General features: G+C 60.7%; 1 protein-coding gene, 1 long non-coding RNA gene and 2 other non-coding genes across 5 annotated transcripts; 3 read left to right on the forward strand and 1 right to left on the reverse strand.

Annotated features, from left to right (window-relative positions):
• The first annotated feature begins 524 nt into the window (after window positions 1-524).
• On the forward strand, window positions 525-8,437 carry MAPRE3 (microtubule associated protein RP/EB family member 3). Of its 2 annotated transcripts, none has more exons than XM_065682044.1 (7): window positions 525-608; window positions 5,705-5,832; window positions 5,936-6,081; window positions 6,164-6,365; window positions 6,967-7,118; window positions 7,241-7,393; window positions 7,565-8,437. In XM_065682044.1, the coding sequence occupies exons 2-7, from the start codon at window positions 5,712-5,714 to the stop codon at window positions 7,631-7,633; spliced, it is 843 nt and encodes a 280-aa protein (XP_065538116.1). In that variant the 5' UTR covers window positions 525-608; window positions 5,705-5,711; the 3' UTR covers window positions 7,634-8,437. The 2 variants fall into 2 exon arrangements, with proteins under 2 accessions (XP_065538116.1, XP_065538117.1); XM_065682045.1 differs by having other exon boundaries at window positions 6,164-6,320.
• A 319-nt stretch (window positions 8,438-8,756) lies between these two features.
• Window positions 8,757-8,920, reverse strand: LOC136016026 (U1 spliceosomal RNA). The gene has a single exon (XR_010613468.1). It is a non-coding gene; the product is annotated as a U1 spliceosomal RNA (small nuclear RNA).
• A 1,116-nt stretch (window positions 8,921-10,036) lies between these two features.
• On the forward strand, window positions 10,037-10,200 carry LOC136016027 (U1 spliceosomal RNA). Its single transcript, XR_010613469.1, has one exon. It is a non-coding gene; the product is annotated as a U1 spliceosomal RNA (small nuclear RNA).
• A 1,084-nt stretch (window positions 10,201-11,284) lies between these two features.
• On the forward strand, window positions 11,285-12,928 carry LOC136015714 (uncharacterized). The gene is made up of 2 exons (XR_010613308.1): window positions 11,285-11,414; window positions 12,113-12,928. It is a non-coding gene; the product is annotated as an uncharacterized LOC136015714 (long non-coding RNA).
• Window positions 12,929-15,200: the final 2,272 nt, after the last annotated feature.

Here is a 15,200-nt window from a genome sequence, read left to right on the forward strand (position 1 = left end):
ATGTACACATGCTGCATGCTTGCACAAGTGCACACAAAGGTGCAGGGGTCTGCAGGGCAGGGATGGGCTGCAGGGGAGGGTTTGGATGGGTTGCAGGCGGCGCTGGGTGTCTGGGGGGATGCCTGGACTCTGGGGGGAGCTTTGGGGAGCTCTGGGGGCTCCCAGGCTACACGGGGGGCAAATGCCCCAAAAGACTGTGGGGCTGCGGGAGGCCCCAGAGTAGGCAAGGAGAGACACCGGGAGTGTACGGTGGCAACCCGCTGGGGTCGCAGGGTCCGGGGGCGCTACGGGAGGCTCCGGAGGGTCTGAGGGGGGTCCCGGCAGTGAGGAGGCCGTCGCCGCTCGCCCCCAGGGGGCGCTGTGGGAGAGGCGGAGCCAGGGCCAGCGTTGCCAGGGCGACGGGAGAGGGCGGGTCACTTCCCGTTGCCATGGGGACGGAAGGCGGAGCCCAGCAGGGCCGGCCCCGCCTGCAGGGAGGGAGGGAAGGGTTGAGGCGGTTGCGGTGGCGCATGCGCGGTCGGCCCGAACGGTCCTGGCCCGGTCCCGGCGAGCCCGGCGCGGAGCGGAGGCGGCGGAGCGGCGGCCGGAGCGGCCGCGGCCCGAGCGCGGTGAGTGCGGGCGCGGAGGGACCGGGAGGGACTGGGTAGCTCCTCGCCGGGCCGCCGCCATCCCCCGCATCCCGGCACCGGCTGGCGCCGCCCCCCGGGGCCGCTGAGGCCTCCATGGATGGAGCGGTCGGGAGGGGGTGTCCGTCCGGTGCCCCCGGGGATGGAGCGGCCTTGAGGAGGTGGGGGTAGCCGGGGATAGAGCGAATGGGCCCGGGGCCGGAGATGCGAGGCCGCTGCCCGGGGCCTGCCGTGCCGGTGGCGGTGGGGTCCGGCCTGACTCAGCGGCGGCCGCAGGGCCGTGGCCCCGGTACTGCACGGCACGGTATGGTATGGTATGGTATGGCACGCCGGGAGCTGTAGTCCCGGCGCGGGCGCCACCACCAGTTACCGGGCATCACCTGGGAGAGCCCCGGGTCCCGCGGTGCCACTGTTACGGGGTTTTGCCTGGTCAGGCAGGGCCGGTGCTGCTTGCCTGGTCCCATGGGCAGCAGGTGCCATTGCCGGTACCAGAGGAGCAGGCAGAGCCGGTGCAGGACTGTCTTGGCCAGAATGGTGCGGGATGGCAGGTAGCTGTCACGGTGACCTGCCAAAGTGTGATGCACTCTTGTCCCTTGTTCTTATGGCAGCACAGTGGTGGTGGCCTTGGCATGGTGGCTGTAGCCTCAGAGTGTTTGGCGGCAGGACAGTATCGCAAGCTTCAAATGGAGCCTGCTCTGGCGTGTGTTGACTGGGGTGATCGTGCCTTTCCTGGTGCTGTCTCTTGCCAATGAGCTTCCTGTCATACTGGAAAGAGCAGGTCCCTGAAGCCATGGTGCAGGGGCACGATCCCAACTCCCCAGTGCCACCCCGAGACACCCCAGTGTGACTGTCACTGGGCTGGGGCATCGCATGCCACTGTGGCATGTCCCCACCATCACCCAGGCGTGGTGATGTGGTGGGGGACATCTCACCCGTGGCACACCAGTGTGTCTGGAGCACATAGGGCATCTCAAGGGGCTGCCACGGCATAGGACTGCTGGCACGGTGTCCCCTGCCCCACTGTGGGATGCTGGCAAGTGGCTCTCCCTGCACCAGCTCCAACAACCCGCCTGGTTTGAACCATCAGGAGGCACTCGGCATTAATATTTCAGGGATGCTGCGCAGGATAAGGATGCCGGCACAGGCGAAGGGGGAGCAGGCTTGGTGGGAGGCGCTGCTGGCAGCTCCGCGCTCTGCACATGCTCCTTCCACTGCTATTTTGAGTTATTTAGGTTAGCGAGAGAGGAGCGGGGGGGACCAGCGAGGCCGGGGCACCTTGCCTGTGCCCACAGTGTCCCCCTCAGCTGGGCACCGTGGCTGTGCTGAGCACCACTGATGGGAGCCACGACCTCCCAGCATGAGAGCGGTTGCTTTCTTTCACTACAGGCTGCTATAGACTTAGGGAACTGGGGAAGGCACTGGAGGATGGACTTGACAAGGAGCCTGCACCCAGGCAAACCCATTTGCCGCACACAGCCTCCAGCATGGCACAGGGATGCTCTCCTCGGGGTGGGGGGAAGCAGCACTGGGGGGGATGTCTGCCATGATCAGGGAGCCGAGGCGAATGGCCACCCCTGTCAGCACCCACAGACTGCCAGCTGCCGGATCAGCTGGGCAGCCCTCATCGGCTCCGTATGGCGCACAGCCCCCGTTGGGTTGTCTGCCACCCCCCTCGCGTATTTGTCACTTGAGAAGCCACCGGGACAGCTCCCAAAATAGAAGCTGCGAGTCACAGCAGCCCAGCTCGCCCCGGTACGGCGGTTGCTGCCGGGCTGGCTCCCAGGCAGCCAGTGCTGGCACCAAACGCGTCCGGCACAGCCACCGGCCTCATTCTCCTCCCGCTTTGTTTGGCCAGAGCACGCCAGCCCCCGGCCCGGCGAGGGCTGCGGCGTGGGACGCCGGTGCCTGCCGCCGCCTCCCCGGCAGCGTTGGCACGAGGAGCCGGGCTGGACGACCTCTCTGCGCCCTGGCTGCACCAGCAGGACGGGGCAGCGACACACGCCCAAGTGTTTTGTTCACCGTTGGGCCTTGATTAGCAGCTCTGCGGCAGGACAATTAAAATGCAGCGGTAAGCGTCCCCCCGGCCCCGTCAGCGTGGCTGCAGGCAGCATGGGGCGGGGGGGGCTGCTGTGCACGGCGACCTGAACCCCGCATCTCCCTGCACCGCTGCTGCCCGCAACCTGCCTTCACAGCAGCATCAAGGGCAGGCAGCAGGAGCTGCGCTGTGAGACTAGCCGCTCGCTGCTCCCTGGGGACCTGGTGCCAGAACAGCTTCTCTCCCGACAGCTTGCCAGGAATCGGGTCTACATTCTTATCTTAGTTGTTTGTTTATCCAAATGCTAGCAGTGGAGACAGGGTGCAAACCGGCCAGGCCGGAGGCTCCCTGCCTTAGGTGCGTCCATCACCTGGCGTCAGGGCTGGGCAGCAGGGCTGGCTCCTGCCCCCGGCCGCAGGGCTGGAGTAAGAGTTGGCTTCCCTGTCATTATGCTGGGGTGTGCTCAGCACTGCGGTTGGAGAGCTTTGAAGGCCAATGTGGCGTTTCAGAGGGTGGAAATGAGCTGGGTGGCTCCACGCGCCTCAGCAAGCGTCACCACCAGCCGCGTGGGGATGGACAGGCAGTGCTGCGTGCCGGAGCCGGATCAGGGTTCTCCCTGGCGGGCTCGCACATGTGGCAGCGTGTGCAGGAGTTGGGGTGCAGCTGGTGGCAGCATGCCAGGGAGTGCCCGGCACTGTGATGCCTGGATTCATCCGGCTGTGAAACCCACCCCTGCGGCTGCCGGCACGGGCCTTGGCTTGTTGTGGCAAAGGGGAAGCTGTGGGTTCTCTGAGATGCCAGTGCTGGGAAGAGCAGCAGGAATGCTGGGGCGAGAGGGGTGAACAACCCCTCAGCCCCTGGGTTCAGTGCTGGGGCGAGGTCATGAAGCAGGTGCTGGGCTCAGCCCTCACTTGGGAAGTTTCTGATGAGGCTGGAGGGCTGGTTTGAGGGATTAACTCATCCCAGCACAGGCGGTGGGTGCTGGGTGAGGGGTGCTGGCAGTGTGGTGGCTTCCTGTGCCAGGATGGTTCCTGCTGGGGCTATTTGCCTGAGCCACAGTGAGCCCCAGTGTGTTTTCACATCCCCTCTGCTTCTCAAGGTGCACCAGCTACCCCTGTGCCCCCATGCTGTCCCCAGACCAGGCTCTTCTGAGGTGGCAGGTGTGGAGCAGGGCTGCACACCGGGGCCGGGTGCTCTGAGGCATGGCCACAGCATACAACATGTGCCCCATGCATGTTGTATGTCCCACAGCGCAGTGCTGGGGGGGTCAGGAGTGTCGCGGGCTGCCGTGTGAGCTGTGGGCGCTGTGAATCCCTGCAGGTCAAGCAGGCAAGACGTGGCCCTGTGGCTCACGATGGTGGCCAGCTCCGGCCCCAGCCCTGCTCTGTCTCTGCTGTGTGCGCAGGGCGCTGGCAGCTGCTCCCGGCTATTTCGGGAAAGGGTGGCGGTGTGGGGGTGTCATCCAGCCACTGGCTCCTCCCCGGGGCGCACACAGAGCCCCCCACCTGCCGGCCCCTGCCTGCGCCAGCAGTGGCAAGCGCCGCTGCTCTCCGGGCTGCGCCGTGGCGGCCGCACCGCAGTGCGCGTGGCTCTGGCTCTGCGCCGCGCATGACTCAGCTCGGCGCTGCCAGAGGGAGGGGACCCCTGCCCGCACCCCTGCCTGCACCCGGCGGCATGAGGCTGGATGGGTGGCTTTGGTCTTTACTGGCTGCCTGAGAGGGGGACAGTGCTCATCACACCATGCTGGGGGTTTGGCTGCTGGTGGCCACCGCAGGGGCCTCATTTCCAGCTGCTCCTGTGGCTAAAAATACCGACAGCCCGGCTGCATGCCGGTGGCAGGGCCCTGCAGAGGGCAGGATGGATGTGGGGTGCTGGGGGGTCCTGGACCCAGCAGGGGGATGAGCCAGCTCAGCTGCCAGTGATGGTTCAATCAGCCACACTGTGTGGCTGTGCTCGGGCCAGCATCGCCGGTGCTGAGTCATGGCAGTGCTGAGGCTGCGAGTTTGGGGGCTGCAGCCGCTGGAACCTTCCCTCCTTCACAATGGGCACCCAGGGAGGTGGCAGCACCGCGCGACAGCTCCCTACTGCACCCACTGCCCTTGTCTGCTGGGGGACAGGGGTCCTGCATCAGGGGATCCCTCCACTTGCCAGCCCCACATGATCCCCTAGGCTGTGGGAGCAGGAGAGTAGGCCAGGGGGTGAGAGGGGTGAACGGGGGCTTGCTCCCCCTCCAGAGCCCCCATCTGGCAGCTGGGCCTGAGCTCCCCTGGCCAGGGCAAGGGGAAGCGGATTAATGCTGCTGCTGCTGCTGCTGTGGCGGTGGCGGGGGAAGACACGGGGGATGCAGGGAGGAGGCACTGTGGCTGCAGTGGTGGGGACCCCACTCTCGGGGAGGGGGCAGTGGGGTGGCAGGCACAGTCCCCACACTAAAGCATTTGGCAGGAACCAGCAGGATGGTGTGTTGGCATGTGTGTGTGTCCAGGCTCTGCGGCATGGCTCCCCAGCACTCTGCCATGCTGGGGCTGTGGATGTGGGGTCTGTGCTCCCGTGGTGGCTGGGCAGAGCCCTCTGCCATCTGGGGGTGGGTTTACCAAGCAGATGTTGCTCCTCTAAGCCCAGCACTGGTGGACCCCAATCCCAGCCCCAGCAGATTAGGCAGCCACCGGGAGCTGGAGGGGGGCAGAGGGGGTCTAAGCTGCTTATGAGCCAGCACCGGCACCCAGGAGCCCCATGGGCATGCAGAGGGACAGAGCTGTGCCCCAGCACAGGGGCAGTGCCTTCGGCAGTGCCTGCATCCCCCTGGAACACCTTGCCCATCATGTCGTGCACCGCATCCATGTCCTGTGGTGGGTGCTGCTGGGTGATCCGGCTCCTCTGGTGCAGGCAGGGGTGGGGGATCCCATGGGTGGCACCATGGCAGCCTGGTCCCATTGTCCACCAGTGCTGGAGCCTGGGTGAAGTGGGTGCCCTGGATCCTATCACGGAGGAAGGCTGGGCTGGTGGTGCACCAGGGTGCACCTGTCTGACACCTGTCCCTCTGCAGCTGGGGCATGGCCGTCAATGTGTACTCGACATCGGTGACCAGTGAGAACCTGAGCCGCCATGACATGCTCGCCTGGGTCAACGACTCCCTCCAGCTCAACTACACCAAGATCGAGCAGCTCTGCTCAGGTGGGGTGTGGGTCCCGCAACGGGGGGATGGGGACAGACATGGGGTGGATGCTGGTGTGGTGCCACCAGCCCACACTGATGCCACGGTGTGGGCCCGGCACAGGGGCTGCGTATTGCCAGTTCATGGACATGCTGTTCCCCGGCTGTGTCCACCTGCGGAAGGTGAAGTTCCAAGCCAAGCTGGAGCACGAGTACATTCACAACTTCAAGGTGCTGCAAGCCGCCTTCAAGAAGATGGGAGTGGACAAGGTATGGCCCTGGGGGCTGATGGAGGCCACGGTGGCTGTGCTGGAGGGCAGCCCCACCAGCCCCTCTGTGTCTGTCCCCCCAGATCATCGCTGTGGAGAGGCTGGTGAAGGGCAAGTTCCAGGACAACTTCGAGTTCATCCAGTGGTTTAAGAAGTTCTTTGATGCCAACTATGACGGGAAGGAGTACAACCCGCTGCTGGCGCGGCAGGGCCAGGACGTCGCGCCCCCCCCAAACCCAGGTGATCACATCTTCAACAAACCCAAGAAACCCATTGGCACTGCAGGTAATGTCTGGGTCCCCCCGGCGAGCACTGCCCCCTGCCTTCCCACCCAGCCTCCTGCACCTCACATTGCTCCAGCCACGGCTGGGTGTTCCCTCCTCTGTGCCCCCCAGCCCCTTCCTGCATCCTGCTCTGCTGCCTGCCTGCCTGCGACCGGGGAGGGTGCAGCGGGTCTGCAGGGACACCTGGGGCAGAGGGGATGGCATGCCCTATGGCGTGCCCCATGGAGGGACCTGGGCAGGGGTCCACTGCCTCCGTCTTTCCACTCATCATGGCCCTGAGGGTGGTTTATGTCACCTGTGCTATGGTGCCCAAGTGCCACTGCGCACCATGGTTCTCATGGGCTTCCTGTGCCAGCTCCACAGGAGCATCTCAAGGGTTGGATCCCCCGTCCATCCCATGGCAAACCCCAGCCAAGCCACAAGCACCCCAATGGGGTGAGATCTGCCAGGGGAAACTGTGAGGCAGGGGGGAGGCTGAACACAGCACAGCCCCAAGCACTCTGCCTGCTCTTGCTGCCTGCTGCTGCCTCCTGGCCCCCAGCCACCCCACTGGCAGCCCCCCCAGGCTGGCACTAATCTGTTGGTCCCTCTGTGCTGTCAAGTCCCCCAGAGGACCTCTCCCACCGGTCCCAAGAACTCCCCGAACCCAGCCCGCCTCAGCAACGTCCCCAGCAACATCCTCCGGAAAAACTCCCCTGCAGCGCGCAATGGGGGCAGCGAAGCCGACGCACAGATACTGGAGCTCAACCAGCAGGTAGGCAGGGTCCCTGCCTGCAGCCCTGCCTGTGCGTGGGGGCATCCCAGTGTGTGAGAGAGGGAATGGTGCTGAGCCCCCCTGTCAGCAGTGCTGAAGGTTCCATCTCTCCCGCCTCACAGCTCATGGACCTGAAGCTGACAGTGGACGGGCTGGAGAAGGAGCGGGATTTCTACTTCAGCAAACTGCGGGACATTGAGCTGATTTGCCAGGAGCACGAGAACGAGAACAGCCCCATCATCACCGGCATTGTCAGCGTCCTCTACGCCACAGAGGTGAGGGCCAGGACCCCCAGCCCTTCACTCTGCCCTCTGGGCTTCCCCAGGATGAGACCACCGTCCATGTAGTGATCTCAGCCTCAACCCTTGTTCACTCTCTGGGGCTCTAGGGGGGGTTGGGCTTTGCCAAAGTTCTCCCCACCCTGATGGTCACCTGTGTCCCACCAGGAGGGCTTTGCCCCGCCAGAGGATGACGAGCTGGAGGAGCAGCAGCCAGAGGAGCAGGATGAGTATTAACCCCGGCACGCTCCTGCGCTGCCCCGCGCCGTTCCCCCACCATAGACATTTGAGGTCTGAGCCTGTGCGCCTCGCCCTGCACTGTCACATGCCACCATCACAGTCTCCGGCAGCCGTGTCCGCGGCCTCGGCATCGAGCAGCTCTGGTGGGAAGCCACTGTCTCCATAATAAATAGATGTCCACCCAGCACGGAGCACGGCTGTACCTACGCCGGGGGCTGGGGTGGGGACAGGCTCTGGCTGACCCTCGCTACCCCCTGCCCCATATTTATTTCCATTGTCTTCTCTGGTGCGGGTGCTGCAGCCGCCCCGTTGTCCCCACCTGCCCCCTGCGTGAAGCCAGAAGGAAGGAGTGAGTCCTCGGCGTGTTTTCTTCCCAGAGAGGAGCGCGTGCTGCCTGTGCTCTCCTAGCCTGGGGATGATGGGGTCAGAGACAGTGCCCCTGGGACCACTGCATGGGGTGGGGGTGATGCAGGGGGGACGCAGATTGGAGGAAGGAGGTGTTGCTTCAGGTTCCTGACGCGATGGAAAAGAAACCCCTGACATGGCCACTGTGGCAGTGAGGTGGGGATCCTGGCCCCCACAATCAGGACAGGGGGTCACGAGCGGAAGCTGGTTTCCTCTGTGACATGGGGGTCCCCTCACTCCCTGAGACCTCCCCAGGTCAGGCTGAGAGTGGCAGCAGCGCCTGCCCCGGCCGTCATTGTCTCCCCGTTGCATCGCTTGTCTGGTCCATCACTCCGGTTGCAAAAGCCTGCATCTGTGTTAAGTTTTATTTAAAATAAAGTTGTGTGGTAAAACCTTTGTCCTGCCTGAATCGGGCACTGCGCGAAGGGTCGGGGCTGGGAGGGGCGCGGGTGGCTCTAGCTCCGGGCAGACGGAACTGGGGAGTGCCTGGGCGCGGAGAGCCAGGCTTGCGTTTTATTGCAGCTGCCGACACAGTAAAGGGCAGAGACAGCTCGGCTCCGGCAGGCGCGGCTGCGGAACACCGCGGGGCGCACGCTGCATCTTCCGCCATGGAGCTCGGAGAGCGCTGCCCGGACACCACCGACAAAACCCCCGGCGACCACAGACCTCCGTTACCGTACTGAGAACGCTCACGTCTGCTTTTAAACACACAAACCAGGGGAGAGCGCGAACGCAGTCCCCCACTACCACAAATGATGCAGTCGAGTTTCCCGCATTTGGGGAAATCGCAGGGGTCAGCACACCCGGAGTGCAAGGGATGAGCCTCGCCCTGGGAAAACCACCTGCTTGATCATGGTGTCTCCCCTGCCAGGTAAGTATGCCTGCCCCTCGCGCACCCACCGCCCCTCGCCGCACGACACACACGCACCTCACGGACACCGCGCCCGCCGCTACCGGCACGCGGCACGTGCCCCGCACGGTCCCGCGCGCTCCGCACCCCTCTTTGTGCCGCCGCGTGCGCCCGAGCCCACGGGGGTGTTTCTGTGTCGCGGGTGTCCCGTGATGCCTCGCGGTGCTCATTTGCATGTACACGCCCACACACACCAGGCTCCTCCCAGAGCGGCTCAGCCTCTGATCTGCACAGTCCCCGCCTCGCCTCCGTGGCCCGATCCATTCACAGCTCGGGGAAAGGGGGGAAAGGGGAAGCCAAGGAAGGGCCTTCCCCCTCTCCTCGGCGCCGTTGCCCCATCGGGAACCGCGGGCTGCCCGCTCCCGTCCCGCAGTGTCTCGTCAGAGCCGCGACGAGCTCCGTTTCCGCCGCCGTCCCAGCTCCTCGCCGGGCGCTGGCACCGCGGCTTCGGCCATTTCGTTCCTGGCCGTGCACGACCCCGCTGCCCCCGGGAGTGGGTCGTCCGCCGTCCGTCTGTGCCCGGGCACGCAGCGAGGAGCCAACCCTCTCTCCCGCGGGTCTTCTCCTAGCTTGGCTTCGGCCCTGAGTCGGGACAGCGCACGGCCCCCAGTCACGGGCCCGGCTGCGCCCTTTGCGGTGCTTTCCCGGGTCCGCCGTGCCCGTTCACGCCGGACTCTGGCGCTGTGGCCTCCGCTGAGCCCTATCACGACAGTCGCCAACGCGGCGCGCGCGGGGGGGCAGCGCCTCCGCGGGCGGCAGGGGCTAAGCTCCGCAACTCCGCTAGGCGGCGCTGCCGTGGAGCCGGGCCGGGCCGGCGGCGGCGAAGCTACGGAGGTTCCGGGCGGGGCTTGCGGGAAGGGGGCGTGTCCATGCAAACGAGCACCGCGAGGCATCACGGGACACCCGCGACACAGAAACACCCCCGTGGGCTCGGCGCACGGGGCCGCTTGCGGTGGCAGAAAGAGGGGTGCGGGGCGCGCGGGACCGTGCGGGGCGCGTGCCGCGTGCCGGTAGCGGCGGGCGCGGTGTCCGTGAGGTGCGTGTGTGTCGTGCGGCGAGGGGCGGTGGGTGCGCGAGGGGCAGGCATACTTACCTGGCAGGGGAGACACCATGATCAAGCAGGTGGTTTTCCCAGGGCGAGGCTCATCCCTTGCACTCCGGGTGTGCTGACCCCTGCGATTTCCCCAAATGCGGGAAACTCGACTGCATCATTTGTGGTAGTGGGGGACTGCGTTCGCGCTCTCCCCTGGCTTTATGGGTTTAAAGAGCAGGTTGGTTTCTAGCACGCGGTTTCTGCGCTATCTCCGCCCGCACCGCCGGTGACCGCACTGGGCTGTGCAAGCCGGCCATGTTCTCTCTCCGTCTGCGCGGCCCCGTTGATGTCCGTGTGTGGGACGCGGCTGCGGAGCGCTGTGCCTGCCGCGTGAGGAGCCGGACGCTGTGCTCCTCGCGGGTGGTTCCTGCCTTTGCTCCGTCCCGCTCCGCTCCCAGCAAGGCTCCCTGTGGCCTCGTGTTCCCTCAGTTCAGGCTGCATCATTCAGACTGCGTCATTTGTGGTAGTGGGGGACTGCGTTCGCGCTCTCCCCTGGTGTAACCGGTGCAAAGACGGAGCTGTAGGGGGTGTACGTGTGCTCAGGGAAATGCATTCCCCCGCACGACCTGGTTTATTTCTAACTTGGGTATCAGTCCGGTCGGTGGGGCGCCCGGTGGATGCAGAGCTGTCTGAGTGGTCATAGAGTTGAGGTCAAAGGCTCTGTCCAAATGGAGCCCAGTGACCAGTGGTGTCCTTAAGGGTCGAGATGGGGACTGACTCCTGTTCGGTCTTTGTTGCTGACATGGACAGTGGGATTGAGTGCGCCCTCAGCAAGTTTGCCGATGACACCAAGCTGTGTGGTCCGGTTGATATGCTGGAGGGCAGGGATGCCATCCAGAGGGACCTTGACACGCTTGTGAGGTGGGCTGATGCCAACCTGATGAAGTTCAACCATGACAAGTGCAAGGTCCTACACCTGGGTCGGAGCAATCCCAGGCACAGCTACAGGTTGGGCAGAGAAGAGATTCAGAGCAGCCCTGTGGAGAAGGACTTGGGGGTGCTGGTGGATGAGAAAATGAACATGAGCCGGCTTCAGTGTGTGCTTGCAGCCCAGAAAGCCAACCGTATCCTGGGCTGCATCAAAAGGAGCGTGACCAGCAGGTCGAAGGGGGTGATCCTGCCCCTCTGCTCTGCTCTTGTGAGACCTCACCTGGAGTATTGTGTGCAGTTCTGGTGTCCTCAACATAAAAAGGACATGGAACTGCTGGAACAAGTCCAGAGGAGGCCACGAGGATGATCAGGGGACTGGAGCACCTCCTGTATGAAGACAGGCTGAGGAAGTTGGGGCTGTTCAGCCTGGAGAAGAGAAGGCTGCGTGGGGACCTCATAGCAGCCTTCCAGTGTCTGAAGGGGGCCTACAAGTATACCAGGTGTGGCAACTGAGGCACGGATTCCACTTGTGGTGCAACCAAAATCATTTATTGGGCGAGCTTACAGGTTTTTTATAGACCCCTGCCTAGCGGTTAGTAATTGTTAGCATCTGTTAGTTTCTTTTTAGTACCTTTTGCAACATCATATGCTTTTCTCAACCAATCCTGTTATTGTTCACATGCCTATGCTTGAACAGCTTATTTGTTCTCAGATGTAGAAGCACATTTCTCTGTTACCACTTTTTGCTACATTATTACTTCCCATTTTCCCTTAAACACACATTCTTTTGTCCCCTCAGTCCACATTAGAGACTCTCATTAGCTCCTGGGAAGGTCCCGGGTACAACATTCATGGCTTGACTTTGCGAACGAAGATTTGGGAAGGGCTTTACCCACACTTCAAGTGCGCTGATGACTAAAAAGGCCGTGTACGATAGGCAAATCGGTTCCAAAAAGCACAGCGGAAGGTCTCCTTGGGTGGTACAGGCAGGGCGTGATTCTTTCTACCTTGTCTTTTATCCTCGAGACTAATGCTGCGTGTGTTCTCAAAGGAGACAACAGTGTTATGTATGGTGTGTCTCCAAGTCTCCCGATTGGAGGCCAAGGTGGACCACTGATGGCAGTCAATATGGCCAAGGCTGAGGTATTGTTTCAGGGAGTCCTTATATCTCCTCTTTGGGGCACTTCTCTTTTGGCAGCTGGTGGCGAGTTCACCGTAAAGCACAATCCTAGGGAGGCGGTGATCCTTCATCCTGGAGATGTGCCCTGCCCAGCGCAGCTGCGATTTCAGCAATACGGCCTCGCTACTGGTGACCCCTGCCTGTTCAAGGACAGTAACATTTGACACAAAGTCAGTCCAGTGGATGTTTAGAATTGCATGGAGGCAGCGCTGATGAAAGCGTTCAAGGAGTCGCAGGTGATAGCAGTAGATAACCCATGATTCAGGCCCATATAAAAGAGTAGACAGTACAATGGCTCTATAGATACCGATCTTTGTACTTTTCTCCAGGTGTTTATTGCACCAGAGTCTTTTATGGAGTTTTCCGAAGGCTCTATATGCCTTTGCTATTCTGTTATCTATCTCTTTGTCGATCGTGGCATCTGAGGAGATAATGCTTCCCAGATAGCTGAACTGCTGAACTGATTTAAGCTCTGAATCTCTAATGGTAACGTGGGGATGATGATAATCTTCTTGTGGTGCAGGTTGGTAGAGAACTACTGTCTTCTTCAAGCTGACTTCCAGCCCAAAAAGCTCAGCCACCTCCGCAAAGCAAGATGGTAAACGCTGCAGAGCTGCTTCTGTGTGGGCAACAAGGGCAGTATCATCAGCAAAAAGCAGTTCGCAGACAAAGTGATTTAGGGTCTTAGTGTGGGCCTTCAGTTGCCTTAGATTGAAAAGGCTCCCATCAGTACGGTATCGAATATAAATGCTGTTTTGTTCGTCGAGCTCTACAGTAGCCCTTTGGAGCATCCTGCTGAAGAAAACTGCGAATAAAGTTGGTGTGGGAACGCAACCTTGTTTCACACCATTGTTTATTGGGAAGGGCTCAGAGAATGCATCGCCATATCTGACTTGGCCGTGCTGATCCTCATGTAACAGAATAATCATTCTGAGGGACCTGGGGGGACAACCTAATCGCTCCAAGATCAGGCACAGGCCTTTTCTGCTCACAGTGTCAAAAGCTTTGGTGAGGTCAATGAAAGTTACATAAAGCCCCTGATTCTGTTCTCTACACTTCTCTTGCAGTTGTCTGAGAATAAATACCATGTCTGTGGTGCTTCTGTTAGCTCTGAAACTACAATGACTTTCAGGTAGAAGTTCTGCGATAGATCTGGAGGGAAGGGATGCCATCCAGAGGGACCTTGACACGCTTGTGAGGTGGGCTGATGCCAACCTTATGAAGTTCAACCATGACAAGTGCAAGGTCCTACACCTGGGTTGGAGCAATCCCAGGCACAGCTACAGGTTGGGCACAGAAGAGATTCAGAGCAGCCCTGCAGAGAAGGACTTGGGGGTGCTGGTTGATGAGAAAATGAACATGAGCCGGCTTCAGTGTGCACTCGCAGCCCAGAAAGCCAACTGTATTCTGGGCTGCATCAAAAGGAGCGTGACCAACAGGTTGAAGGGGGTGATCCTGCCCCTCTACTCTGCTCCTGTGAGACCTCACCTGGAGTATTGTGTGCAGTTCTGGTGTCCTCAACATAAAAAGGACATGGAACTGCTGGAACAAGTCCAGAGGAGGCCACGAGGATGATCAGGGGACTGGAGCACCTCCTGTATGAAGACAGGCTGAGGAAGTTGGGGCTGTTCAGCCTGGAGAAGAGAAGGCTGCGTGGAGACCTCATAGCAGCCTTCCAGTATCTGAAGGGAGCCTATAGGGATGCTGGGGAGGGACTCTTCATTAGGGACTGTAGTGACAGGACAAGGGGTAACAGGTCCAAACTTAAACAGGGGAAGTTCAGGTTAGATATAAGGAAGAAATTCTTTACTGTAAGGGTGGTGAGGCACTGGAATCGGTTGCCCAGGGAGGTTGTGAGTGCTCCATCCCTGGCAGTGTTCAAGGCCAGGTTGGATGAAACCTTGGGTGAGATGGTTTAGTGGGAGGTGTCCCTGCCCATGGCAGGGGGGTTGGAACTTGATGATCTTAAGGTCCTTTCCAACCCTAACTATTCTATGATTCTGTGACAGCAGGTACTAATCTGTTCAATAGTATTCTTGCAAGGATTTGCAAGTATTCTTGCACAGTTCTGGATTTCCGAAGGGCCAACTTTGGCCAACTTTGGCCTCTTCAGTCAACTGCTAAGGGAAGTCTCATGGGAAAGTGTACTAGGCGGTAAAGGGGCTCAAGATAGTTGGTTAGCATTCAAGGACCGCTTCTTCCAAGCTCAGGATCGGAGCGTCCCAATGAGTAGGAAGTCAAGTAAGGGATCTAGGAGACCGGCGTGGTTAAACAAGGAGCTGCTGGGCAAACTCAAGTGGAAAAGGAGAATCTATGGATTATGGAAGGAGGGGCTGGCCGCTTGGGAGGAATATAGGACAGTTGTTAGAGGATGTAGGGAGGCAATTAGGACAGCTAAGGCCTCCTTGGAACTCAATCTTGCTAGTCGGGTTAAAGACAATAGAAAGGGCTTCTTCAAATACATAGCAAATAAAACTAACACAAGAGGCAATATAGGCCCACTGCTGAACGAAGTGGGTACCCTGGAGACAGAGGATATAAAGAAGGCAGAGGTGCTGAATGCCTTCTTTGCCTCTGTCTTTACTCCTGCAGACTCTCCCCGAGGGCCCCGGATTTCTATAGCCCCAGAAGGAGTCAGGACAAAGGAGGAGTTTGCTTTGGTAGATGAGGATTGGGTTAGGGATCAGCTATGCAAACTGGACATCTGTAAATCGATGGGTCCGGATGGAATGCACCCACGGGTGCTGAGGGAGCTGGCGGAGGTCATTGCTAGGCCACTTTCCATCATCTTTGGTAAGTCGTGGGAAACGGGCGAGGTGCCTGAGGATTGGCGGATGGCAAAGGTCACACCAATCTATAAGAAGGGCAAGAAGGAGGACCCGGGTAATTATAGACCGGTCAGCCTTACCTCCATCCCTGGAAAGGTGATGGAACAACTTATTCTTGACTCCATCACTAGGCATATCAAGGATGAGGGGGTCATTAAGAACAGCCAACATGGTTTTATGAGGGGGAAGTCATGTATGACCAACCTTATAGCCTTCTATGAGGAAGTGACTAGGTGGAGGGATGATGGTAGAGCGGTAGATGTAGTTTTTCTTGATTT

The sequence above is a fragment of the Lathamus discolor genome, chromosome 5 (genome assembly GCF_037157495.1).
Source record: "Lathamus discolor isolate bLatDis1 chromosome 5, bLatDis1.hap1, whole genome shotgun sequence".
Taxonomy (NCBI): Eukaryota; Metazoa; Chordata; class Aves; order Psittaciformes; family Psittacidae; genus Lathamus; species Lathamus discolor.